This window comes from Anomaloglossus baeobatrachus, chromosome 3, assembly GCF_048569485.1.
Source record: "Anomaloglossus baeobatrachus isolate aAnoBae1 chromosome 3, aAnoBae1.hap1, whole genome shotgun sequence".
NCBI classification, from domain to species: domain Eukaryota; kingdom Metazoa; phylum Chordata; class Amphibia; order Anura; family Aromobatidae; genus Anomaloglossus; species Anomaloglossus baeobatrachus.
Genome location: NC_134355.1, coordinates 25,801,690 through 25,827,828, shown reverse-complemented (window position 1 = coordinate 25,827,828; position 26,139 = coordinate 25,801,690). Strand labels below are relative to the sequence as shown.

At 47.2% G+C, this 26,139-nt stretch overlaps 1 protein-coding gene across 1 annotated transcript in view; it reads right to left on the bottom strand.

The window, feature by feature from the left end:
- Positions 1–26,139, bottom strand: part of TMEM63A (transmembrane protein 63A) — a 106,531-nt gene that overhangs the window by 35,845 nt on the left and 44,547 nt on the right. The window contains exons 2-8 of the mRNA XM_075339069.1: positions 20,980–21,175; positions 17,441–17,520; positions 17,264–17,333; positions 16,778–16,815; positions 6,900–7,042; positions 4,256–4,307; positions 1,423–1,531 (exon numbers count right to left, since the gene is read on the bottom strand). Coding sequence (XP_075195184.1) covers positions 1,423–1,531; positions 4,256–4,307; positions 6,900–7,042; positions 16,778–16,815; positions 17,264–17,333; positions 17,441–17,520; positions 20,980–21,165 — 678 coding nt within the window. The 5' untranslated portion in view covers positions 21,166–21,175. The remainder of the gene's footprint in view (positions 1–1,422; positions 1,532–4,255; positions 4,308–6,899; positions 7,043–16,777; positions 16,816–17,263; positions 17,334–17,440; positions 17,521–20,979; positions 21,176–26,139) is intronic.

Genomic DNA, 26,139 nt, shown 5'->3' with positions numbered 1-26,139 from the left:
GGATATACTATAAATATTTAGCAAATGTGGATCTGGAGAACGGGCTCCGTCAGGCACCATTGTTTTTGGACACGTGGGCATATGTTACATATAAATGAATGGGATTTCTGACCATCTCTCCAATAACAGCGCAGGCTTCTCGAGATAAATGCGAGTTCCAACAATGGAACCCATTTACAGCATTGGGTCATCCAATTGCTTATAAAACACTCTGCAAAACCACAGTATTGCAGATTATGGTGAAAATCACAGTCTCCATAGAGCGGAGCGTCAGAGGAGGACCAGATGACACCTACAGGGGACTTCCGCAGACATCCAGGTATCAAGGTGCAAGCACTGGCTTGCATCCCATTTAAATGACAGAGCAGCCTATAGACCCGCCCCAGAGGATCCTGTGAGCCATGCCCCAGAGGATCCTGTGAGCCGCGCCCCAGAGGACCCTGTGAGCCGCGCCCCCAGAGGACCCTGTGAGCCGCGCCCCCAGAGGACCCTGTGAGCCGCGCCCCCAGAGGCTCCTGTGAGCCGCGCCCCCAGAGGCTCCTGTGAGCCGCTCCCCCAGAGGCTCCTGTGAGCCGCGCCCCCAGAGGCTCCTGTGAGCCGCGCCCCCAGAGGCTCCTGTGAGCCGCGCCCCCAGAGGCTCCTGTGAGCCGCGCCCCCAGAGGCTCCTGTGAGCCGCGCCCCCAGAGGCTCCTGTGAGCCGCGCCCCCAGAGGCTCCTGTGAGCCGCGCCCCCAGAGGCTCCTGTGAGCCGCGCCCCCAGAGGCTCCTGTGAGCCGCGCCCCCAGAGGCTCCTGTGAGCCGCACCCCAGAGGCTCCTGTGAGCCGCGCCCCAGAGGCTCCTGTGAGCCGCGCCCCAGAGGCTCCTGTGAGCCGCGGCCCAGAGGCTCCTGTGAGCCGCGCCCCAGAGGCTCCTGTGAGCCGCGCCCCAGAGGCTCCTGTGAGCCACGCCCCAGAGGCTCCTGTGAGCCACGCCCCAGAGGCTCCTGTGAGCCTTGCCACTTTGAAAAGACCACAATAATTTGTAAAATAAAAAAGGACCATTATTCTGGAACTGTATGGCAGATTGAAAACAAAAAATAAATAATAAGTAGGCGAAATATTCATGGGGGGAATTGGGAATAAGCAAAAACTGGACACTTCTGACCCAGGGATAGGTCCCCTTTAATTCTCCTTTTTATACTTACAAACACACTAAGGGCTGAGTGCAAAATACTATTTAAGACTATGAAGTGCAGGTTCTCTAAAATTTGCAAACATCTTTTCTGGGGTGAGATCAATATTAGGGGGTCTTTTGATCGGAGGGGAGACAGAGGCTCTGGACAATACATTAGCATGAATGGCTATTATCTTCCAATCTTAATAACTTCCAATTGGTGAAAGAGTTATTGTAATATAAGTCCTACAAAACCTCCCCTTCACGTACCTGATTCTCCTCCTTGTACTTGATGACAGATGTGTGATGTCGCATGAGGATGACAATTAGGATGAGATATATGACGCCTATGACCGTGTGGAGCCAAAGGAGACTGTCCCTGCACATACAAACACGTGACATTACAGGAGGCCCTGAGGAACTCAGGCACGAGTATCGACTTTATTCAAGAGGTCCGCATTCACATTTATGGCAGAGGCGCTCTTCCGTTCCCTATGTCGGGGCATAACAATGTGTACAGGACCTCATGAATATCTTGGAAAGACAGCTGCATTTTTATCTTCTTTGTGCCCCTGTGAAACCAATTGCACTTTCCTAACTTAGCAGCCTATGGACCCGCCCCAGAGGATCTGTGAGCCACGCCCCAGAGGATCCTGTGAGCCACGCCCCAGAGGATCCTGTGAAACACGCCCCCTGAAGATCCTGTGAGACACGCCCCCTGAAGATCCTGTGAGACACGCCCCCTGAAGATCCTGTGAGACATGCCCCTGAAGATCCTGTGAGACACGCCCCAGGACCTCATGAATATCTTGGAAACACAGCTGCATTTTTGTCTTCTTTGTGCCCCTGTGAAACCAATTGCACTTTTCTAACTTAAAAAATGAACTTATTTCTCCCCCGTATGCAGCATGTTCCTGAGCTCCCCCTAGTGGTGGCTCCAGGCAGAAATAATTTCATCCTTATACTGTTCAGTTGTGGCGAAAAGTTTTGAGATTGACATTCTGCTTACACAAGTTGCTTATTCAGTTTGCATAATGGCTATATCGACCAACTCTAGAGTTTGAATTGCAAAAATATTGGAAACTTATTCCTTGACTGTAAAAAAAAAAAAACCCTATTGCCTCTGAATTTCATCATTGCCACAAAATGACCAATTTACGTCATTTCCCGTGATCTTCTTGTTCATTCAGGAGAAAGTGCCAACAAGGATGAGGCAGCTGACATCCCTCTGTCATAATTAAATTACACAAGTAGTGCTGGTGGCTAAAGCATTGCATTATTTTGTCAACCATGGTTACCGCCGAGGAAACATATGCACATCATTGCTTTGCATCAAAAAGGCTTTACAGGCAAGGACATTGCTGCTTTTAAGATTGCCCTGAAATCAACCATTTATTGGACCATCAAAAACGTCAAAAAAAAAAAAAAGATATTCATCTGCTGAAGAAGGTTTAAGGGTGCCAAAAAAAAAAAAAGCACAGCAAGTGCCAGGACTGTCTTGTAAAGAGGACTCAGCTACAGAATTAACACCAGTGCAGAGCTTGCTCAGGAATGGCAGCAGGCAGGTATCAGTGCAGCTACATGCTCAGCGAGGTGAAGGCTTTTGGAGGCCTGCCTGGGGTCAAGAAAGGCAACAAGAACCCACTATTCCCCCCCACCAAAAAAAAAAGAAAAAAGATCAAGGACAAATTTTGCAGAAAAAATAAAGATTCAACTGCAGAGGACTGGGGTAAGTTATGTTCTTTGATGAAGCCCCTTTCAAACTGTTTGAACATCTGGAAGAATGATCGCCTGGAGAAGAAAAGGTGAGCGCTGCAATGAGTCCTGAACACCGAAGAAGAAAAATGTCAAAAAACAAAATTTGTGTCAATCTCAAAACTTTTGGATAGAATTGTATACCTATGTAGGAAATTTGGAGCTCTGCATCATAAGCATGACTCCGACCCCTATATATTATAATATATATATATATATATATATATATATATATATATATATATATATATATATATATATATATATATATATATATATATACACACATACATATATGTATACACACACACAGTACAGACCAAAAGTTTGGACACACCTTCTCATCTCTAGAACAACTGTTAAGAGGAGACTTTGTGCAGCAGGCCTTCATGGTAAAATAGCTGCTAGGTAAGCACTGCTAAGGACAGGCAACAAGCAGAAGAGACTTGTTTGGGTAAAGAACACAAGGAATGGACATTAGACCAGTGGAAATCTGCGCTTTGCTCTGATGAGTCCAAATTTGAGATCTTTGGGTCCAACCACCGTGTCTTTGTAGAAAAGGTGAACGGATGGACTCTACATGGCTGGTTCCCACCGTGAAGCATGGAGGAGGAGGGGTGATGGTGTGGGGGGGCTTCGCTGGTGACACTGTTGGGGATTTATTCAAAATTGAAGGCATACTGAACCAGCATGGCTACCACAGCATCTTGCAGCGGCGTGCTATTCCATCCGGTTTAGTTGGACGATCATTTATTTTTCAACAGGACAATGACCCCAAACACACCTCCAGGCTGTGTAAGGGCTATTTGACTAAGAAGGAGAGTGATGGGGTGCTACGCCAGATGACCTGGCCTCCACAGTCACCAGACCTGAACCCAATCAAGATTGTTTGGGGTGAGCTGGACTGCAGAGTGAAGGCAAAAGGGCCAATAAGTGCTAAGCATCTCTGGGAACTCCTTCAAGACTGTTGGAAGAACATTTCCGGTGACTGCCTCTTGAAACTCATCAAGAGAATGCCAAGAGTGTGCAAAGCAGTAATCAAAGCAAAAGGCGGCTACTGTGAAGAACCTAGAATATAAGACATATTTTCAGTTGTTTCACACTTTAAGTATTTCATTTCACATGAGTAAATTCATAGTTTTGATGCCTTCAATGTGAATCTACAATTTTCAGAGTCATGAAAATAAAGAAAACTCTCTGAATGAGAAGGTGTGTCCAAATTTTTGGTCTGTACTGTGTGTGTGTGTGTGTGTGTGTACACACAAATCACAAATAAATTACACACAAATAAATAAATATGACAAAAAATGGACAAGTTTACAAGTCCCGTTTATCAGTTAATACTCACTGATGCTGTAAATTTGCTATTGTTGTCCTGCCGAAGCTGACGGGATCATCATCTTAGAGTAAAAAAAAAAATACAAAAAAATAAAAAATCACATATGATAATCTTATACTTACAAAATCCTTGTAGCGTTGCCCCACACACTCTGAGAATGTAACAGCACACAACAACTAGTCACTCACAAACAGATTAAAGGGCTGTTATTGTCCTCTTTTAACTTTAATTTTACAATTCTATATCAACAGTTTTAAAATGTTCACGTTCCCCATTGGCTTTTATTATACTCAGTAGACAAGTCGAGCAGTCAGGCGTCTGATCTGCTCGTTACAAGTACTGAGCACCCGAGCATGGTAGTGCCCGCTCATCACTAGTTACCAGTACTGAGCACCCGAGCATGGTAGTGCCCGCTCATCACTAGTTACCAGTACTGAGCACCCGAGCATGGTAGTGCCCGCTCATCACTAGTTACCAGTACTGAGCACCCGAGCATGGTAGTGCCCGCTCATCACTAGTTACCAGTACTGAGCACCCGAGCATGGTAGTGCCCGCTCATCACTAGTTACCAGTACTGAGCATGGTAGTGCCCGCTCATCACTAGTTACCAGTACAGAGCACCCGAGCATGGTAGTGCCCACTCATCACTAGTTACCAGTACTGAGCACCTGAGCATGGTAGTGCCCACTCATCACTAGTTACCAGTACTGAGCACCCGAGCATGGTAGTGCTCGCTCATCACTAGTTACCAGTACTGAGCACCTGAGCATGGTAGTGCCCGCTCATCACTAGTTACCAGTACTGAGCACCTGAGCATGGTAGTGCCCGCTCATCACTAGTTACCAGTACTGAGCACCTGAGCATGGTAGTGCCCGCTCATCACTAGTTACCAGTACTGAGCACCTGAGCATGGTAGTGCCCGCTCATCACTAGTTACCAGTACTGAGCACCTGAGCATGGTAGTGCCCGCTCATCACTAGTTACCAGTACTGAGCACCTGAGCATGGTAGTGCCCGCTCATCACTAGTTACCAGTACTGAGCACCTGAGCATGGTAGTGCCCACTCATCACTAGTTACTAGTACTGAGCACCCGAGCATGGTAGTGCCCGCTCATCACTACTGATATATATGATTTTATAGTAATTAAGGTACGAGAGAAATCAGAGTAGTAATAGAGATACTGGATATTCACACAGAGGTTTTTGATATTGATTTTGAAGTATATTCGCTTCAAAATCCACTTTAAAATAAAAAAAATAGATCCTCTCTTGATTGCAACTGGAATTGCTGTTCATACAGAAAGTTTTTCATGTTGATATATGTGAGCAATTTGTGCAAACAACATATTTTTTTTGTTTTTGTGAATTGTTAGCACCTGTTTTTTTCCAACAAGGTTTTGAAAAGTTTGCCAACAGAAAAAGGCCTCAAATAGCCCCACTATATACAGAATGAGCCCTCACAAAGCCCCTTATATACCGTATGAGCCCCCACAAAGGCCCCTATATGCAGTAGGAGCCCCCATATAGCCTCCGACATACAGTATGAACTCCCACTTGGCCTCCTAGGAACACTATGAGCCCCACATAGCCTCCTAGATACACTATGAGCCCTCACATAGCCTCCTATTTACCAGTATGAGACCCCACATGACCTATATACAGGATGAGCCCCCACATAACCCCACTATATACAGGATGAGCCCCCACATAACCCCACTATATACAGGATGAGCACTCACATAACCCCACTATATATAGGATGAGCATTCACATAGTCCCACTATATACAGGATGACCCCCACGATATATAGGATGAGCCCCCACATAACCCCACTATATACAGGATGAGCCCCCACATAACCCCACTATATACAGGATGAGCCCCCACATAACCCCACTATATGCAGGATGAGCCCCCACATAACCCCCCCTATATACAGAATGAGCCCCCACATAACCCCACTATATATAGGATGAGCACTGACATAGCCCCCTCCATAGAAGCACACAACTCATACACATAAAAAAAAAAAAAATACACACACAACACATACTCCTATTCTCCGTTCCTCTGGCTCTCTACTCCAGTCTCAAAGGCTCCTCATCTTCCTGTAACACGTGACAGAAGAGGTGACGGAAGCTCCCTTGAAGCTGTGCTGCTGTTCCATATTGCCAACAGTGAAGCTCTGGGCCCAGAGATCTGCGCCAATGGCAGCCAAAAAACTTTGTGATGAGGGCAATCTGGCCTTGGACCCCATGGAGCCTCGGGCCTCAGGTGGTAGCCCATATTACCTTCAGCATAAATGTGTGGGGGGGGGGAAATAAAGCTTCAAAAGTGCATTAGATCTAAAAACTTTGTTAAAAAAAAAAAAAAAAACAACCCAAGGATTCCTGACGTAGGTTTTGTTACATTGGATTTTTTCCACACCCAAATATAATTTTGGCTGATTCTATTGAGGAAATGTTGGATCTGAGAGATGTTTTTAAGCTGCAGGTTACAACAGCTATTCAGGTGTTATCACTGATCACATTGACATAAGGAAGTTTCATGAACACTTTTTTTTTGCAGATTTTTGGCATCAAAAGCTTTGAAAAGTTGCAAGAAAATCCTCAGCAAATTAACATAACGAAATAAAAAAATAAAAGCAGTCACCAAGTAAAGTCCCGGAGAGATTCACCGGCAATATGACTGCAACCGAGAGGACACTGGCGACCACGAGGAAGAAGATGATGTGCCGCTGGAAGGAAAGGTAGTGGCAAGCGTCTTCTCCACATCGCTCATAGATGTCTTCATCACTAGGATGGAGAAGAGGTTAATGAGCAGAACTAGAAAATGTCAGGATATGCTCCAAAACATGAACAGGGCGCTACTGCCCCGACCAAAGCTGGACAACCTCATTAACAGTGGGGGGTAAACTGTACATGTGAATTTTTGCATCTTTAATCGCATACAACATGGGGCCTTATTGTCTTTTTACCCCAAGGAATGAATGACCAGGAGGGGCTTAGTCGTATTTATTTTTTTTTTTTTTGAGGGTGGGGTAAATACTGAGATGACTCTGCTTATACTGTCTCAGTCTATACAGCAAAAGTGACAGGTGAGCCACAAAACATAAAGCGTCTATTGTGTCTGCTCTAGTGGGCAATATGAAAACTACAATATTTCAGGATTTTTTTATTTTTTTTTATGGTTGTCAGATAAAAAAAAAAACAAAAAAAAAGAAGGGAATTTTGTTACTTACCGTAAATTCCTTTTCTTCTAGCTCCAATTGGGAGACCCAGACGATTGGGTGTATAGCTACTGCCTCCGGAGGCCACACAAAGCATTACACTAAAAAGTGTAAGGCCCCTCCCCTTCTGGCTATACACCCCCCGTGGGATCACGGGCTGCTCAGTTTTAGTGCTAAAGCAAGAAGGAGGAAAGCCAATAACTGGTTTAAACAAATTCAATCCGAAGTAACATCGGAGAACTGAAACCGTTCAACATGAACAACATGTGTACCCGAAAAAAACCAAAAATCCCGAAGGAAACAGGGCGGGTGCTGGGTCTCCCAATTGGAGCTAGAAGAAAAGGAATTTACGGTAAGTAACAAAATTCCCTTCTTCTTCGGCGCTCCATTGGGAGACCCAGACGATTGGGACGTCCAAAAGCAGTCCCTGGGTGGGTAAATTAATACCTCAAGTTAGAGCTGCAAAACAGCCCTCCCCTACGAGGAGGCAACCGCCGCCTGCAGGACTCTTCTACCTAGGCTGGCGTCCGCCGAAGCGTAGGTATGCACCTGATAATGTTTGGTGAAAGTGTGCAGACTCGACCAGGTAGCTGCCTGGCACACCTGTTGAGCCGTAGCCTGGTGTCGTAATGCCCAGGACGCACCCACGGCTCTGGTAGAATGGGCCTTCAGCCCTGATGGAACCGGAAGCCCAGCAGAACGGTAGGCTTCAAGAATTGGTTCCTTGATCCATCGAGCCAGGGTGGATTTGGAAGCCTGCGATCCTTTGCGCTTACCAGCGACAAGGACAAAGAGTGCATCCGAGCGGCGCAGGGGCGCCGTGCGGGAAATGTAGATTCTGAGTGCTCTCACGAGATCCAACAAATGCAAATCCTTTTCATACCGATGAACTGGATGAGGACAAAAGGAAGGTAAGGAGATATCCTGATTGAGATGAAAAGAGGATACCACCTTAGGGAGAAACTCCTGAATCGGGCGCAGCACTACCTTGTCCTGGTGAAAAACCAGGAAGGGAGCTTTGGATGACAGCGCTGCCAGCTCGGATACCCTCCGAAGAGACGTGACCGCTACCAGAAAGGCCACTTTCTGTGAGAGTCGAGAAAGTGAAACATCCCTCAGAGGCTCGAAGGGCGGCTTCTGGAGAGTAACTAGTACCCTGTTCAGATCCCATGGATCTAACGGCCGTTTGTACGGAGGGACGATGTGACAAACCCCCTGCAGGAACGTGCGTACCTGAGGAAGTCGTGCTAGACGCTTTTGAAAAAATACCGATAGCGCTGAGACTTGCCCTTTAAGGGAGCCGAGCGATAAGCCTTTTTCCAAACCAGATTGCAGGAAGGAAAGAAAAGTAGGCAATGCAAATGGCCAGGGGGACACTCCCTGTGCCGAGCACCAGGATAAGAAAATCTTCCACGTTCTGTGGTAGATCTTAGCAGACGTGGGCTTCCTAGCCTGTCTCATGGTGGCCACGACCCCTTGAGATAATCCTGAAGATGCTAGTATCCAGGACTCAATGGCCACACAGTCAGGTTCAGGGCCGTAGAATTCAGATGGAAAAACGGCCCTTGTGACAGTAAGTCTGGCCGGTCTGGTAGCGCCCACGGTTGGCCGACCATGAGATGCCACAGATCCGGATACCACGACCTCCTCGGCCAGTCTGGGGCGACGAGCAGGACGCGGCGGCAATCGGACCTGATCTTGCGTAGCACTCTGGGCAAGAGTGCCAGAGGGGGAAACACATAGGGCAGCTGGAACTGCGACCAATCTTGCACTAAGGCGTCTGCCGCCAGAGCTCTGTGATCGCGAGACCGTGCCATGAAAGTTGGGACCTTGCTGTTGTGCCGGGACGCCATTAGGTCGACGTCCGGCCTTCCCCAGCGGCGACAGATTTCCTGAAACACGTCCGGGTGAAGGGACCATTCCCCTGCGTCCATACCCTGGCGACTGAGGAAGTCCGCTTCCCAGTTTTCTACGCCGGGGATGTGAACTGCGGATATGGTGGAGGCCGTGGCTTCCACCCACATCAGAATCCGCCGGACTTCCTGGAAGGCTTGCCGACTGCGTGTCCCGCCTTGGTGGTTGATGTATGCCACCGCTGTGGAGTTGTCCGACTGAATTCGGATCTGCTTTCCTTCCAGCCACTGCTGGAAGGCTTGTAGGGCAAGATACACTGCCCTGATTTCCAGAACATTGATCTGAAGGGTGGACTCCTGCTGAGTCCACGTACCCTGAGCCCTGTGGTGGAGAAAAACTGCTCCCCACCCTGACCGACTCGCGTCTGTCGTGACCACCGCCCAGGATGGGGGTAGGAAGGACCTTCCTTGTGATAATGAGGTGGGAAGAAGCCACCATTGAAGAGAGTCCTTAGCCGTCTGGGAAAGGGAGACTTTCCTGTCTAATTGGCGGAGAATGTCCCATTGAAGTGGGCGCAGATGAAACTGCGCAAACGGGACTGCCTCCATTGCTGCCACCATCTTCCCCAGGAAGTGCATGAGGCGTCTTAAGGGGTGCGACTGGCCTTGAAGGAGAGAGTGCACCCCTGTCTGTAGTGAACGCTGCTTGTCCATCGGAAGCTTCACTATCGCTGAGAGAGTATGAAACTCCATGCCAAGATATGTTAGTGATTGGGTCGGTGACAGATTTGACTTTGAAAAGTTGATGATCCACCCGAAAGTCTGGAGAGTCTCCAGCGCAATGTTCAGGCTGTGTTGGCATGCCTCTTGAGAGGGTGCCTTGACAAGTAGATCGTCCAAGTAAGGGATCACCGAGTGTCCCTGAGAGTGCAAGACTGCTACCACTGCTGCCATGACCTTGGTGAAAACCCGTGGGGCTGTCGCCAGACCAAATGGCAGGGCTACGAACTGAAGGTGTTCGTCTCCTATAACGAAGCGTAGAAAACGCTGGTGCTCTGGAGCAATCGGCACGTGGAGATAAGCATCCTTGATGTCTATTGATGCTAGGAAATCTCCTTGAGACATTGAGGCAATGACGGAGCGGAGAGATTCCATCCGGAACCGCCTGGTTTTCACGTGCTTGTTGAGCAGTTTTAGGTCCAGAACAGGACGGAAAGAGCCGTCCTTTTTTGGCACCACAAACAGATTGGAGTAAAAACCTTGACCTCGTTCCTGAAGAGGAACAGGGATCACCACTCCTTCTGCCCTTAGAGAGCACACCGCCTGCAGAAGAGCATCGGCTCGGTCGGGATGTGGGGAAGTTCTGAAGAACCGAGGCGGAGGACGAGAACTGAACTCTATCCGGTACCCGTGAGACAAAATGTCTGTTACCCACCGGTCTTTGACCTGTGGCAGCCAAATGCCGCAAAAGCGGGAGAGCCTGCCACCGACCGAGGATGCGGAGAGAGGAGGCCGAAAGTCATGAGGCAGCCGGCTTGGAAGCGGTTCCTCCGGCTGCTTTCTTTGGGCGTGAGTGAGTCCGCCAGGAATCTGAGCTCCTCTGCTCCTTCTGAGTCCTTTTGGACAAGGAGAATTGGGCCCTGCCCGAACCTCGAAAGGACCAAAACCTCGACTGTCCCCTCCACTGTTGAGGTTTGCTTGATCTGGGCTGGGGTAAGGAAGAGTCCTTACCCTTGGACTGTTTAATGATTTCAGCCAATTGCTCACCAAACAGTCTGTCTTGAGATAATGGCAAACTGGTTAAGCATTTTTTGGAAGCAGAATCTGCTTTCCATTCCTTTAACCATAAGGCTCTGCGTAAAACCACAGAGTTGGCGGACGCCATTGACGTACGGCTGGTAGAGTCCAAGACCGCATTGATAGCGTAAGTCGCAAACGCAGACATTTGCGAGGTCAAGGACGCCACTTGCGGCACTGATGGACGTATGACAGAGTCCACCTGCGCCAGACCAGCTGAAATAGCTTGGAGTGCCCACACGGCTGCGAATGCTGGAGCAAACGACGCGCCGATAGCTTCATAGACAGATTTCAACCAAAGGTCCATCTGTCTGTCATTGGCATCTTTAAGTGAAGCCCCATCTTCCACTGCAACTATGGATCTAGCCGCAAGCCTGGAGATTGGGGGGTCCACCTTTGGACACTGGGTCCAGCGTTTGACCACGTCAGGGGGAAAGGGATAACGTGTATCCTTAAGACGTTTGGAGAAACGCTTATCTGGATAAGCATGGTGTTTCTGGACTGCTTCTCTGAAGTCAGCGTGGTCCAGAAAAGTACTCAATTTACGTTTGGGATACCTGAAATGGAATTTCTCCTGCTGTGCTGCTGCCTCCTCCGCTGGAGGAGAAATATCCAGCAGTCTATTGATGGCCGCTATAAGATCATTCACCATGGCGTCACCATCAGGGGTATCCAGGTTGACAGCAGTCTCAGGATTAGACTCCTGATCACCTAGCTCTGTCTCATCATACAGAGAATCCTCTCGCTGAGACCCTGACCAGCGTGATGACGCCGAGGGTCTCTCCCAGCGAGCTCGCTTAGGCTGCCTGGGACTGTCGTCCGAGTCAGAGCCTTCAGCCTGTGATGCCTGGGACCCCCTTGGAGCACGGATTAGTTCCAACTGAGGGGGACCGGGGAACATTGAATCAGCAGTGCCCATGGTCTGAGTGACCGGCCTGGACTGCAAAGTTTCTAGAATTTTTGTCATAGTCACAGACATCTTATCAGCAAAAACTGCAAACTCTGTCCCCGTCACCGGGGCAGGTTTCACAGGCGTCTCTGCCTGGGCCACTACTAGCATAGACTCCGGCTGACGAAGTGGCACAGGGACCGAACATTGCACACAATGGGGGTCAGTGGAACCTGCCGGTAGATCAGCCCCACATGCGGTACAGGCAGCATATAAAGCCTGTGCCTTGGCACCCTTGCTTTTTGCGGATGACATGCTGTTGTCTCCTCAGAGCAATATAGGGGTATAAGCCAAGAAGCGACCGTACAGTGCAATATATAGGTACAGACAAAAGTACACAAAACAACACTGTGGCACTAGTGGGGTCAGCACCTAGGTGCTGCTTATCGCCCGCTTAACAGCGGGTGTGTGGTCGCCAGAATCCCCTGTCTGGGTCTCCCAGGGCTATGTCCGTTCTCCAGCTCAGACTGCGTGCAGGAATGGCTGCCGGCGTCCTGTGAAGAGGGGCGGGCCGTGGGCGTGCTGCAGACAAAGAGCGGGAAACTGGCGTCCCACTGTGCCCAGTGAGAGGGCTGGAGTATGTAAATAAGACTCCAGCCCTCGGCGCTGACTATTGTACAGCGTCTCTCCCCTTCCCTGACTGACAGGGCTGGGGGCGGGAACGAAACGTAACTAGGCCGCAGAAGCCGGGGACTAGATTTATAAGCGCTGCCGTCGTAAAAGCACGGTCGGCGCGAAGTCCCCGGCGCACCACAAGTCTCAGCCGCGCCGCAGTCTCCGGGGGCGGCCGGCGCGGTAGTTCCCCACACATAAACTCACTCAGCTAAGCTGCAGTGAGTATAACCCAAGCGCGCAGCGCTACTGTCCCCGGCGCACTAGAACACCCAGCAACGCTGGAGTGTGTCTGTGCCTGTCTGTACGGGGACACAGAGTACCTGAATGTTGCAGGGCCTTGTCCCTGACGGTACCCAGCTCCGTATCCAGCAGGATCTCCGGGTCTGTGGATGGAGCCCGGCCTCAGAGCCTGGAGGCCGGTAAGATCCCACTTCACCAGAGCCCTCAGGGGGATGGGGAAGGAAAACAGCATGTGGGCTCCAGCCTCCGTACCCGCAATGGGTACCTCAACCTTAACAAACACCGCCAACAAGAGTGGGGTGAGAAGGGAGCATGCTGGGGGCCCTTTAGCATGGGCCCTCTTTTCTTCCATCCGATATAGTCAGCAGCTACTGCTGACTAAACAGTGGAGCTATGCGTGGATGTCTAACCTCCTTCGCACAAAGCTTGAAAACTGAGCAGCCCGTGATCCCACGGGGGGTGTATAGCCAGAAGGGGAGGGGCCTTACACTTTTTAGTGTAATGCTTTGTGTGGCCTCCGGAGGCAGTAGCTATACACCCAATCGTCTGGGTCTCCCAATGGAGCGCCGAAGAAATATATATATTTTTATAGTGAAAAATTGATTTTAATAATAATCCTATTTTTCCTTTTAAGAGATCAGAGGCCAATATCACCATATTAGCAATCAAGCGTGATACTGGGACGTCCCAGTGGCTCAGTTTTCAGATCTCTCGGCCTTGACTTATTATTATTATTATTATTTATTATTATAGCGCCATTTATTCCATGGCGCTTTACAAGTGAAAGAGGGTATACGTACAACAATCATTAACAGTACAAGACAGACTGGTATAGGAGGAGAGAGGACTTATAGCAGCGACTAATATTACGGTCATGGCCAAAAGTATTGGCACCTTTGAAATGGTTCCAGAAAATGAAGTACAGTGGAACCTTGGTTAACGAGAACAATCCGTTCTGGGCATGTGCTTGTTAATCAAGGTACTCGTTCAGCAAAGGAAGATTTCCCATAGGAAATAATGCAATGCAGACGATCCGTTCCACAACTTCTAAAATGTCCCATCCTGGTCCCCTATTCTATCATTCCACACACGCACAAACATGCACAAACATGCACAACCACACACAAACTCACACAAACACATATTATATGTTCACCTTATCTTCCGTTCCATCGCCGGTCTGCTGGGACTTGCTGTTCTCTGGTACGGGGCCGGGCTGTGTAACGCGTTACCATAACGACGAGGCAGGAACTTCCCGGCCAGAGCGCTGACGTCAAAGGCAGAGCTGCTTGCCTCTGATTGGCCAGCGCTCTGCCTTTCATTAGCGGTGACAGGAAGTTCCTCCCTCGTCGCTATTGATGCAGATACACAGCGTGGACTGGAGCGCAGCGGCGCACTACAGCACCCAGGAGGCCGGCGATGAAACGAAAGGTAAACATATTATGTTATATTATATGCTCACCTTACCTTCTGTTCCATCGCAGGCCTCCTGGGTCTTGTAGTTCGCCGCGAGGACGTCGCGATGTACCCGGGAACTACAAGAACCATGAGGCCGGCGGTGGAACGGAAGGTAAGGTGAGCATAATACTGTATGTGTGTGCATACATGTGTGTGTTTATGTGGACTGCAAGTGCGGGTCAGAGTGTGGTGGATGGACGAAACCGGAAGTGTGTGCGGTGAGAATTTCGCTCGTACAGCAAAGCTTTCTTGTAAAGCGGGTTACAAATTTACAGAAAGCTTTAAGCGAAATTCTCGTTAAGAGGGTTACTCGGTAAGCGAGGTACCACTGTACTTCTCCAAGAAAATAATTGCAATTTCACACGTTTTGTTATACACATTTATTTCCTTTGTGAGTATTAGAACATAAAAGAAAGGCAACTTGGACATCATTTCATACAAAACCCCCAAAATGGGGAGGACAAAATTGTTGCCACCTTTCCAAAATTGTGGGTAAATAACTTTGTTTCAAGCATGTGTTGCTCGTTCAAACTCACCTGTGGCAAGTAACAGGTGCGGGCAATATGAAAATCACGCCTGAAACCAGATAGAAAGGAGAAAAGTTGACTCAATCTTTGCATTGTGTGTCTGTGTGTGCTGCACTAAGCACGGAGAACAGAAAGAGGAAGAGAGAACTGACTTGAGAACCAAAATTGTTAAAAAATATCAACAGTCTCAAGGTTAGAAGTCCATCTCCTGAGAACTTGATGTTCCTTTGTCAACGGAGCGCAATATAATCAAGACGTTTACAATCCCTGGCACTATAGCTAACCTCCCTGGATGTGGATGGCACGAAAAGATTGATGAAAGGTTGTAACACAGGATAGTCTGGATGGTGGGTAAGCCTCCCCAATCAAGTTCCAAAGAAATTCTAGCCGTCACGCAGGCTCAGGGGGCATCAGTGTCAGAACAAACTATCCATCCACATCTGAATAAGATGAAACACTATGGAGGAGACTCAGGAGGACTCCACTGCTGACAAAGAGACATAAAAAAGCCAAAGTGTACGCAAGTAACCAATATCCTTCTGAGAAAGCGGTCCGTGGATGGATGAGACCATGATGGAGCCTTTTAGTAAAGCGCACCATTCTACTGTTAACCAAAAACGGAATGAGGCCTACAAAAAAATCAAAAAACAGCACCTACAGTCACTCATGGTGAAGGCACATAGAGGATTTGGTTGTTTTGCTGCCTTTGGAACTGGGGGTTCTGACTGTGTGCAAGAAATCATGAAATCTGAAGCTACCACAGGATTTTGGGTGGCAATGTAGGGTCCAGTGTCAGAAAGCTGGGTGTGCGTCCTAGGTCAGGAGGTTTTCAGCAGGACAATAACCCCAAACACTTCAAGAAGCACCAAGAAATGGATGGAATCAAAGCGCTGGAGAGATCTGAAGTGGCAGTGATGAGTCCGGATCTAAACCCCATTGACACCTGTGGAAAGATCTGAAAATTGCTGTTGGGAGAAGAGAAGAGTAAAGAGAAGAGAAAAGAGAAAAGAAAAAGGAGAAAAGAAAAAAAGAAAAGAGAAGAGAAAAGAAAAGAGAGAAGTAGAGAAAAGAGAAGAGAAAAGAGAAGAAAAGAGAAAAGAGAAGAAAAGAGAAAAGAGAAGAAAAGAGAAAAGAGAACAAAAGAGAAAAGAGAAGAAAAGAGAAGAAAAGAGAAAATAAAAGAGAAAAAGTAAAGAGAAAGGAAAAGAAGAGAAAAGAGAAGAGAAAAAAGAAAAGAGAAAAGAAAAGAGAAAAGAACAGAGAAAAGAGAAGAGAAAAGAGAAAAGAGAAGAGAAAAGAGAAGATGCCTTCAGATACAAGAGACCTGGAGCAGTTTATAAAAAAAAGAATCCAAGATTCCAGATGAGAGGTGGAAGAAGCTTGTGGATGGGTATAGGGGGCGACTGATGGAAGGGATTTATTCCAGAGGGTAAAGGGTGTGCAACCAAATATTAAGTTGAAGGTGCCAATAATTTGGCCGGGTCATTTTGGAGGATTTGTGTGAAATTTTGTCCAATTTGTCTTCTTTCTCAGTTATTTTCTTTATGCTGTTCCGAAAACACAAAAAGGAAATAAACCTGTGTATAACAAAACATATGTAATTGCAGTGATTTTCTGGGTGAAATCCTTAAATTGTCTGGAACAATTTCAACAGTGCCAACACTTTTGGTCGTGACTGTACCTGCTGGTCAGGGGCAGAGCTCTACAGAGTGCAGGGGGAGCAGCCGCACCTGAGCCCCAAAACCCCATCTGACACGATTAGGTGGGGAGCCCTATTATAGATTTTGCATTGGAGCTCAGTTCCTCCTCTGGTGCTGGTATCTCAGGACGTATAGATCACTCCCCCTCCCCCATGTACTTACTGCATCTGAAATGCAGACGATATCCATGAGCAAAATCCCTACAAAAAAAAAAAAGCATATAAAAAAGGCAGTAAATAAAATGCAGGAGAGGAAAAAGTAAGGATAATAAGTTCTATACACGTGTGGCGGATTTTTTATTTTTTTATTATTATTAATTATTATTATTAGTATTATTATTTTGTACATGGAACTAAAAGCTAAATCACTGAGAAGGACATAACTAAAAAAACATTAAATATATAATATATCATATATGATATAAAGAGGCTGCACTGATCTCATCTAGGCTTGATCCTTTAATTACTAATTTAGAACTTTGCAATGAAGCTTCTATTTCAATTCCTCGTCATTTTCAATATATCTGCTTGCTTTAATTGAATGGAAAATGTGTTTATATTCAGGGGTGGATAATTATATTATAATCTGTAATGATCAAGTGCAAGGGACACAAAGGCGTTGATGTGTAATGACAGATGCTCCACGTACCTTGTCCCTCTCTAGCGCCTCGTTAAAGGAGGATGATGAGGATAATCTCTGGAATCTTCTCTGTGGAACGCTGCAAGGTAAAAAGCAAAAATGGTGTCACATACAACAAAGTATGAGGATTTTCTGAGAAGGAAATGAAGCAATGGCCCTTTAAACCAAATAATCGTCATTACGTACCTCTGACTGTCATACACAAGAGCCACCCGTCCATAATCCCAGAAATTCTTCCGAATGACGGAGAAAATCAGCAACAACAGCTGGGGGAAGAAATATGTATAATACATCTGCGTGTGTGCAGCATGTGATATAATATATACACAGGTATTTTAAATATGCATAACAGGATTTAACATAAAATCTTTTTTTTGTTTATTTTTTTTAATCACTGAATTTTACGGATCAGCTCCCCATGCTTTTATCACCGATATAACCTCTTGCAACATTATCCCCTCACCCCCAAAAAAAAAATAAATAAATATTTTTTTTCCTTTAAACTTTATGAAAACTTTCAAACAAACTCTGGATTTTTTTTCTTTACTTAAATAAAACCGCTTTAAGATCCATGTAGAAAATACCTGAACACAGTTTCTGTGGGATGGAAACTTTTTGGTGGGGAGGAGGAGGTGCACAAATTTATATATATATATATATATATATATATATATATATATATATATATATATATATATATATATATATATATATATATATATATATATATATATATATATATATATATATATATATATATATATATATATATATATATATATATATATATATATATATATATATATATTATATATATATATATATATATATATATATATATATATATATATACATACATACATACATACATACACACACACAGTTAGGTCCAGAAATCTTTGGCCAGTGACACAATTTTGGCGAGTTGGGCTCTGCATGCCACCACATTGGATTTGAAATGAAACCTCTACAACAGAATTCAAGTGCAGATTGTAACGTTTAATTTGAAGGTTTGAACAAAAATATCTGATAGAAATTGTAGGAATTGTCACATTTCTTTACAAACACTCCACATTTTAGGAGGTCAAAAGTAATTGGACAAATAAACCAAACCCAAACAAAATATTTTTATTTTCAATATTTTGTTGCGAATCCTTTGGAGGCAATCACTGCCTTAAGTCTGGAACCCATGGACATCACCAAACGCTGGGTTTCCTCCTTCTTAATGCTTTGCCAGGCCTTTACAGCTGCAGCCTTCAGGTCTTGCTTGTTTGTGGGTCTTTCCGTCTTAAGTCTGGATTTGAGCAAGTGAAATGCATGCTCAATTGGGTTAAGATCTGGTGATTGACTTGGCCATTGCAGAATGTTCCACTTTTTTGCACTCATGAACTCCTGGGTAGCTTTGGCTGTATGCTTGGGGTCATTGTCCATCTGTACTATGAAGCGCCGTCCGATCAACTTTGCGGCATTTGGCTGAATCTGGGCTGAAAGTATATCCCGGTACACTTCAGAATTCATCCGGCTACTCTTGTCTGCTGTTATGTCATCAATAAACACAAGTGACCCAGTGCCATTGAAAGCCATGCATGCCCATGCCATCACGTTGCCTCCACCATGTTTTACAGAGGATGTGGTGTGCCTTGGATCATGTGCCGTTCCCTTTCTTCTCCAAACTTTTTTCTTACCATCATTCTGGTACAGGTTGATCTTGGTCTCATCTGTCCATAGAATACTTTTCTAGAACTGAGCTGGCTTCATGAGGTGTTTTTCAGCAAATGTAACTCTGGCCTGTCTATTTTTGGAATTGATGAATGGTTTGCATCTAGATGTGAACCCTTTGTATTTACTTTCATGTAGTCTTCTCTTTACTGTTGACTTAGAGACAGATACACCTACTTCACTGAGAGTGTTCTGGACTTCAGTTGATGTTGTGAACGGGTTCTTCTTCACCAAAGAAAGTATGCGGCGATCATCCACCACTGTTGTCATCCATGGACGCCCAGGCCTTTTTGAGTTCCCAAGCTCACCAGTCAATTCCTTTTTTCTCAGAATGTACCCGACTGTTGATTTTGCTACTCCAAGCATGTCTGCTATCTCTCTGATGGATTTTTTCTTTTTTTTCAGCCTCAGGATGTTCTGCTTCACCTCAATTGAGAGTTCCTTAGACCGCATGTTGTCTGGTCACAGCAACAGCTTCCAAATGCAAAACCACACACCTGTAATCAACCCCAGACCTTTTAACTACTTCATTGATTACAGGTTAACGAGGGAGACGCCTTCAGAGTTAATTGCAGCCCTTAGAGTCCCTTGTCCAATTACTTTTGGTCCCTTGAAAAAGAGGAGGCTATGCATTACAGAGCTATGATTCCTAAACCCTTTCTCCGATTTGGATGTGAAAACTCTCATATTGCAGCTGGGAGTGTACACTTTCAGCCCATATTATATATATAATTGTATTTCTGAACATGTTTTTGTAAACAGCTAAAATAACAAAACTTGTGTCACTGTCCAAATTTTTCTGGACCTAACTGTATATACACACACATACAAACACACACAGTGTGTCCACCCATATCCTGTCCACCGCCATCAACTTGAGAGCGGCGGCAGCTATAGGCATAGAAGTGGTGTCTAGGTATAGTAAAGTTGCCATGCACTACGCAATGAATCCACCTATAGCGCCACCAGGTGGAAAACAACGGAGTTAGCATTTTTATCTCGAAAACGGAAAGAGATAGAGAAAAAAAGTGAATTACAAAGTTGCAGTGCATCATAAATTCAAAATAAATATATACGTATATATATATATATATATATATATATATATATATATATATATATATATATATATATATATATATATATATATATATAAAAAAACACATTTTTTCATTTTTTCAAAACATTCTAAAAATCAAATGGTGGGGGGGCATATGTGAAAAAACTGAGCCAAAAATGACTTTATGGAGGCTGCTGTGTGCCGGGTACAAAGAAATGGATAATTCTATTTGGGGACACAATGGATAATTCTGCAAAGGTGTATCTAAAGGGTGCTTTACACGCTGCGACATCGCCAGCTATAGCTAGCAATGTCGTGCGCAATAGCACTCGCCCCCGTCGTTCGTGCGACATTTGGTGATCGCTGCCGTAGCAAACATTATCACTACGGCAGCGTCACACGCACATACCTTTTCAGCAATGTCGCTGTGACCGCCGAACAATCCCTCCTTCAAGGGGGAGGTGCGTTCGGCGTCACCGCGATGTCACTGCAGCGTCACTAAGCGGCCGCCCAATAGCAGAAGAGGGGAGGAGATGAGCGGCCGGAACATGCTGCCCACCTCCTTCCTTCCGCATTGCCGGTGGAGGCAGGTAAGGAGATGTTCGTCGTCCCTGCAGTGTCACACATAGCGATGTATGGTGCCGCAGGAACGACAAACAACCGCGCTACTGACCAGAAAATGATTTTTGGTAAATGAACGCGTCACAGACCAACGATTTATAATACTTTTGCGATTGTTTAAGGTCGCTCATAGGTGTCACACGCTGCGATGTCGCTAACGACGCCGGATGTGCGTCACAAACACCGTGACCCCGACGATATATTATTAGCGATGTCGAACCTGTAAATGGCCCTTCATGGTAAGCATAATAATTACCCAAAACATTAGGTAATGGGGGCATCCTATAGAAAGGAAACTCTTGTATATATGATTAGGACCACCTACCACAAAACAGGCGACGTCCAGCACCAGGACTGTAGGGACTCCTCCGAATGTCACCCCTTGGAGGACGGTGCTTCCAGTATGGCCACCATAGCAATACTTCTCGGAATTATTGGAAGTGTTGCTGCCCACAAGGCTCGAGAGGGCGGCGGAGTTACCCCCGAAATGAAAAGGGAAGGAATGAAACATCCGGACAGATCTGTAATAAGAAGAAAAAAGTCGTCATTATAGGAGGGAAGCGACACAGCGGGGACTGTACCGACAGCGAACAAGTGGCCCATTGTCATCTGCCGGACCCAGAAACCATCAATGACCACCATCACATGACTGGGAGCGGGAGACGGATTTATGTTACTGCTATGGGCATGAAAAGGTTAATAGACCATAAAGGAGTCACGTCCTAATAGTACGGCAGTGTTATAATAGGGATGGCTAATCGCCGTCACCACTGCTCTATTATGCGCACCCCTCATTACACGCTGCAGATTGATGCCCGTCCTCCTCCTTTCATGCTTATAATTTACTAAGAGGCGTGAATACTTTTGTAAATAGTAAATTCCCCTGATAAACCGAAAGAAAGGCAAGATGTTTGCCTGTATCTACCACTAGAGGGAGCCCACTGGGACCCGCGATAAACCCTTAAAGGGGTTGTTCACTTTTGGGGAAAATTATTTTATTTCTTTATTTTACAGAAATGCATGTATTTGGGGCTAATAAATATCTTTGCAATTGGGTTATATTAAACATTTTGCACCGTTCGGCTTTTACCGTGTCTTTTTTCCCTGTACATTCAACATTGATGTGATCTCTGGTCTTAAATCAAAGAGGAGCTCAGAATAAGGCCCCCGTCACATACCCGGGTCAAAAAAAGGGAATTTTGTTTACTTACCGTAAATTCCTTTTCTTCTAGCTCCTATTGGGAGACCCAGACAATTGGGTGTATAGCTTCTGCCTCTGGAGGACACACAAAGTATTACACTTTTAAAAAAGTGTAACCCCTCCCCTCTGCCTATACACCCCCCCGTGCATCACGGGCTCCTCAGTTTGGTGCAAAAGCAGGAAGGAGAAAACTTATAAATTGGTCTATGGTAAATTCAATCCGAAGGATGTTCGGACAACTGAAGACCATGAACCCAAAGAACAAATCAACATCAACAACATGTGTACACAAAAGAACAACCAGCCCGAAGGGCACAGGGGCAGGTGCTGGGTCTCCCAATAGGCGCTAGAAGAAAAGGAATTTACGGTAAGTAAACAAAATTCCCTTTTTCTTTGTCGCTCCATTGGGAGACCCAGACAATTGGGACGTCCAAGAGCAGTCCCTGGGTGGGTAAAGCAATACCTCAATAAAAAGAGCCGAAAAAAGGCCCCCTCTTACAGGTGGGCAACCGCCGCCTGGAGGACTCGCCTACCTAGACTGGCGTCTGCTGAAGCATAGGTATGCACTTGATAGTGCTTTGTGAAAGTGCGCAGACTAGACCACGTAGCTGCCTGACACACCTGCTGAGCCGTCGCCCGGTGCCGCAATGCCCAGGACGCACCTACGGCTCTGGTAGAATGGGCTTTCAACCCTGAAGGGGGCGGAAGCCCAGAAGTATGGTAGGCCTCGAGAATCGGTTCCTTGATCCACCGAGCCAAGGTTGACTTGGAGGCCTGAGAGCCCTTACGCTGGCCAGCGACAAGGACAAAGAGCGCGTCTGAACGACGCAGGGGCGCCGTGCGAGACACGTAGAACCGGAGTGCTCTCACTAGATCCAAAGAGTGCAAATCCTTTTCACACTGGTGAATTGGATTAGGGCAAAAGGAAGGTAAGGAGATATCCTGATTCAGATGAAAAGGGGATACCACATTAGGGAGAAATTCCGGGACAGGACGCAGAACCACCTTATCCTGGTGGAAAACCAGGAAGGGAGCTTTGCATGACAGCGCTGCAAGCTCGGACACTCTCCGAAGTGACGTGACTGCCACCAGGAAGGCCACCTTCTGCGAAAGGCGTGATAGAGAGACATCCCGCAGCGGCTCAAAAGGCGGCTTTTGAAGAGCCGTCAGGACCCTATTAAGATCCCAAGGTTCCAACGGACGTTTGTAAGGTGGAACCATGTGGCAAACCCCCTGCAGGAACGTGCGGACCTGCGGAAGCCTGGCTAGACGCATTTGAAAAAACACGGAGAGCGCCGACACTTGGCCCTTGAGAGAGCCGAGGGACAAACCCTTGTCCATTCCAGATTGTAGGAATGAAAGAAATGTGGGTAATGCAAACGGCCATGGAGGAAGCGGAAGCCACAGCCGTACGGCTAGCGGAGTCCAGGACGGAGTTCATGGCGTAGGACGAAAATGCTGATGCCTGAGAGGTCATGGAAGAAACCTGCGGAGCAGAATTCCGCGTGACGGCATTAATCTCAGTCAGACATGCCGAGATTGCTTGGAGAGCCCACACGGCCGCAAAGGCCGGGGCGAAAGACACGCCCGTGGCCTCATAAATAGACTTCACCAAGAGCTCTATCTGTCTGTCAGTGGCATCCTTCAGGGATGAGCCATCGGCAACAGCCACAACGGACCTAGCAGCCAATCTGGAGACTGGAGGATCCACCTTGGGGGAGTGTGCCCAGCCCTTAACGACTTCAGGTAAAAAGGGATAACGCGTGTCTGTGTGCCGTTTAGCAAAGCGCTTGTCCGGGACCGCTCTGGGCTTCTGGACAGCGTCCCTGAAGTTAGAGTGATCAAAAAACATATTGCGCGTACGTTTGGGGAATCGAAATTGGTGTTTCTCCTGTTGAGAAGCCGGCTCCTCTACAGGAGGAGGTGGGGGTGAGAGATCCAACACCTTGTTGATGGACGAGATAAGATCATTTACCAAGGCGTCCCCCTCAGGGGCATCAAGGTTAAGGGTGAAGTCAGGGTCAGAGCCCTGAGCTCCCACGTCCGCCGGGGAAGAGTCCCAGCGAGGCCGCTTAGCTGGCCTCGGGCTGCGATCCAGGCAGGAGTCCTCCGCCTGGGACCTAGAGGCTATCCTGGGAGCGCGCTGCGGCGCGGACCAAGAAGGGCCTGGAGGAGACAAACTAACAGGGGCCGGGGCCTGTGAAGGGCCCGGCCTGGACTGCAATGCCTCAAGGAGCTTAGATGACCATTTGTCCATAGACTGTGCAATGGATTGAGAAAGTGACTGAGAGTGTCTCAGCGAAAGAGGCCAACGACGGTGCCTCTGTCCCTGCAGCCTGCTCAGGGGGAGCAGGGGGATCTACATGAGCCGAGGGTCCCACAAGTGCCCGAGGCTCCGGCTGAGCAAGCGTGGCAGGAGTCGAGCATTGCTCACAGTGAGGGTAGGTGGATCCCGCAGGCAACATAGCCCCACAAGAGGTACAGGCCGCGAAAAAAATCTGTGCCTTAGTAGCTTTGCTCCTTGTGGACGACATGCTGTTGTCTCTTAGGCGAGTGACCACTGAGGGTATATGGGAAAAGGGTATACAGCCTTTCCGAACAGAGATATATAGAGATATATATATATATATATATATATATATATTATATATACACACACACACACACACCGGCACCCTAGGGGGACCAGCACCGGGTGACCGGTGTGGCTTACCAACCGCTAACGAGCGGAGTGTGACCTCCAGATTCCCTGTCGTGTGGATCCCCCGGAGCTGCAGAGCTTTGCCGCTGAGTAGCATCCACCGGCAGAATGCTAAAAATGGCCGCCGGAGCTCTCAGGGGGGGTGTGGAGCCGAGGGCGGCGCCAGCAAAGAGCGGGAATCTGGAGTCCCCAAGTGGTCAATGAGGGTGGGGGGAGACATGTAAAGATGCTCCAGCCCTCAAAGCCGACGTCATGTCGGTAATCCCGCCCTTACCCCTGACAGGCAGGCCCAGGGGCGGGATTTTGCGCAACTAGGCCGCGGCGAAGCCGGGGACTAAATTTAAGGCCGTGCCCGACAAGCAGGCACGGTCGGCGTGGAAGTCCGCCGAAAAAAAAAAACAACGGACGGAACTACCGCGGCTTCCGGGGAGAAGGTGCGACCTCCCTCCCTGTACAGTCCCCACATGGGGACACAGAGTACCTCCAAGTTGCAGGGCCCGGTCCCTGGGGGTGTAGAAGCTCCGGTCCGGCAGGTTCCACCAGGGGCTGCGGATGGAGCATGGTCCCAGCACGTGGATGACCGCTTAGGATCCCACTTCTCCCAGAGCCGCATAAGGGATGGTGAAGGAGACGGCATGTGGCTCCAGCCTCCGTACCCGCAATGGGTACCTCAACCTTAACAACACCGCCGACATAGTGGGGTGAGAAGGGAACATGCCGGGGACCCCATCGGGGTCCTCTTTTCTTCCATCCGTCATAACTATGTATGAGAATGCATGAGTGGATGTGTGCCTCCTTCCACACAAAGCATAAAACTGAGGAGCCCGTGGTCCACGGGAGGGTGTATAGGCAGAGGGGAGGGGTTACACTTTTTTAAAAGTGTAATACTTTGTGTGGCCTCCAGAGGCAGAAGCTATACACCCAATTGTCTGGGTCTCCCAATGGAGCGACAAAGAAACACACGTTGCAGTCTGTATTGTCCATTGACGTGTACATGTGTGTCATCCATGTGACCGGTACTGGGAAAAAAAAAATGCATGATACTGAAATTAATGTTTTTTTATGTGTAAAAGATGTGCCAAGATAGAAAAATGATAGATAAATCCTTCCTAGATAGATAGAACAGCTAAATCATTAAAGGAAAAAAATGATTTGAGGTCCCACCCTTTTCTTTAACCAGGCGAGATAAAGCAGACAGCTGGGGGCTGGAATTATTAGGATGGGAAGGTCCATGGTTATTTGGATCTTCCCGGCCTAGAAATAGCAGCCCGCAGCCACCCCAGAAGTGGCGCATCCATTAGAACCGTTTTTAAGAAGGAAGCAGAATTAGATATAAATGAAGAGGTAGACAAGAGAAGAAATGGAACTCAGTTATCAGATTACAAAAAAATAGCCCTGATGCGGTGGCAATCGGGGAAATATCTTTGGGGGTTTATGTCAGCTGTGTAATGTCAGCTTGGACCTTCCAAGCCTGATAATACCAGCCCCCAGCTGCCTGCTTTACCTTGGCTGGTTGTGAAAAGAAGGACGAAGACCACGTCATTTTTTTCCTTTAATTATTTATTTGGCTAAATAACTGTATA